The sequence below is a fragment of the Wasmannia auropunctata genome, unplaced genomic scaffold, assembly GCF_000956235.1.
Source record: "Wasmannia auropunctata unplaced genomic scaffold, wasmannia.A_1.0 LD335981.1, whole genome shotgun sequence".
In the NCBI taxonomy this organism is placed as follows: Eukaryota; Metazoa; Arthropoda; class Insecta; order Hymenoptera; family Formicidae; genus Wasmannia; species Wasmannia auropunctata.
The window spans coordinates 223,766-225,715 of record NW_012026909.1 but is presented as its reverse complement, the minus strand read 5'-3'; the positions used below and the strand labels follow the sequence as shown (position 1 = coordinate 225,715).

Genomic DNA, 1,950 nt, shown 5'->3' with positions numbered 1-1,950 from the left:
TATAATATGTTATATTTATGTTGAATGGGAAATTTTAATATTAATGTAATGTCGCTATACATTAATTGGTGTTTATCGGTATCAAAACTACGTTACGTGGATAAGATAGTACATTATACTTGTATGTTAATAGTTACAAAACTGATTTACGTCAGCACATTTCGACGCACTTACCAAAGTATCAATGCGATGTATGCGAGAAGAAGTTTGTACGGAAAGCGAACCTGACTATCCATAAACGTCTTCATAGTGGAGTACGGCCTTATAAATGCGATGTATGCGAGAAGAAGTTTGCAAGGAAAAAATATCTGACTGACCATGAACGTGTTCATAATGGAGAACGGCCTTATAAATGCGATATATGCGAGAAGAAGTTTGCAAGAAAAGCTTATTTGACTGTCCATAAACGTGTTCATAGTAAAGTACAGCCTTATAAATGCGACGTGTGCTCATCCAGTTTCAAGCATTTGTACAGTATGAAATGGCACCGGATGCATTGCGATGGCATTTTAAGAAAAACGAAAATGTAAAAAGTACATGATTTTAAAAGCAGATTGAAGAAACTACTAATTGACTAAAGTTTTTTATTATTTATAAAATATAAATAATAGGTTGGTATTACCAATAAATAGGTAATTGAATAACACATGAAAAAAGTAGAAAATCGATTATGTTTGACGGTGCAATTCCAATTCAATGAAATTTGTAATTTAAACAAGGATTAGTGATCGAAAATAAGTTATTTGAAAAGTAATAAATTTGTCAAGTGTTTAAAAAATTATAAATATAAATCAAGTATGTATGTATATAAAAATGATAATGTCAAGCCATGCCGGGTCTCTTAACGCGAGCCGTCGCGTTGTGACACCCGAGATTTTGAGATCTCAATAACGGTCGAACCGATTAAGTTCTAACTAGACTTAATCGATATATTATATACCTATGATTACGAGTTTACATTTTAACAGTTTAATCAGTTTTCACGCGCCGGTGTACACTATTGTCGGAGATTCGTAGGGTATGAGGTAATAGAAAAATAAAAGAGAGAGAAAAATGTACGAAATTGTTCAATCCTATTGTCACGCACAGAACAATGGTAAGAACGCTGAGATTGCGCTTTTCGACTTTGATACAAGTTGTTCATTTCTACATGAAGACAACCGTGTCTGGTGAACTTGTAGATTGTGCAAGATGTGTAGAAATATAGCTGAGACGATATTACAATGAATATTATCAGAATATTATTATGTACTGAGCAATTTCTCCAAGTATGTATCTGTTACTCTTATTTTGTCATACACTTTTAGATTTCGCTTTTGATCTTGCTTCTTGCGATCATAAAGATTCTACATACAATAATAGTAATTTATGTAAAATATCGTTAAATATTTTAAGATTTTTTTTATTAAAGAGAATATATACACTGCTCAAAAAAATTATGGCATAGAAAAATTTTGAGCAAAAATTGGTCAACTTTGGTTAACGGTAACTCTACGAAAAATCATCATAACATGATGAATTTTTTTTCAAATGAAAGTTTGAAATCTCTACTTTAAAATACCGTGAGTCGATTTTAAATTTAACGCACTCCTGTGGCTGTAAACTCTTAAATCTGAGAGCATGTTTGCCACACTGAAAATTGCAAAATTTGAACAAGTGCACGGACTTGCTAAAATTTTTCCCGGGGATGCGGTTTCCAGCGTAAAGTTTGAATCTTTCTCTTTAATTTGAAAAATAAAACAAGTCGCTACGATTTTTTTTCACAAAGTTACAGCATTTTGAAGTAACCCTCGTATTTTTCTCATGTATGTTTGGCATTCTCATGTATGTTTGGCATTCTCATGTATGTTTGGCAAACGCACGCACGCACGCACGCACGCACGCACGCACGCACGCACGCACACACGCACACACACACACACACACACACACACACACACACACGATACA

The 1,950-nt window shown here is 33.5% G+C and overlaps 1 protein-coding gene across 1 annotated transcript in view; it reads left to right on the top strand.

Moving 5' to 3' along the window:
- The window catches only part of LOC105454599 (zinc finger protein 765-like), a 7,657-nt gene extending 7,127 nt beyond the window's left edge, over positions 1-530 (top strand). The window contains exon 3 of the mRNA XM_011697317.1: positions 134-530. Coding sequence (XP_011695619.1) covers positions 134-530 — 397 coding nt within the window. The remainder of the gene's footprint in view (positions 1-133) is intronic.
- Positions 531-1,950: the final 1,420 nt, after the last annotated feature.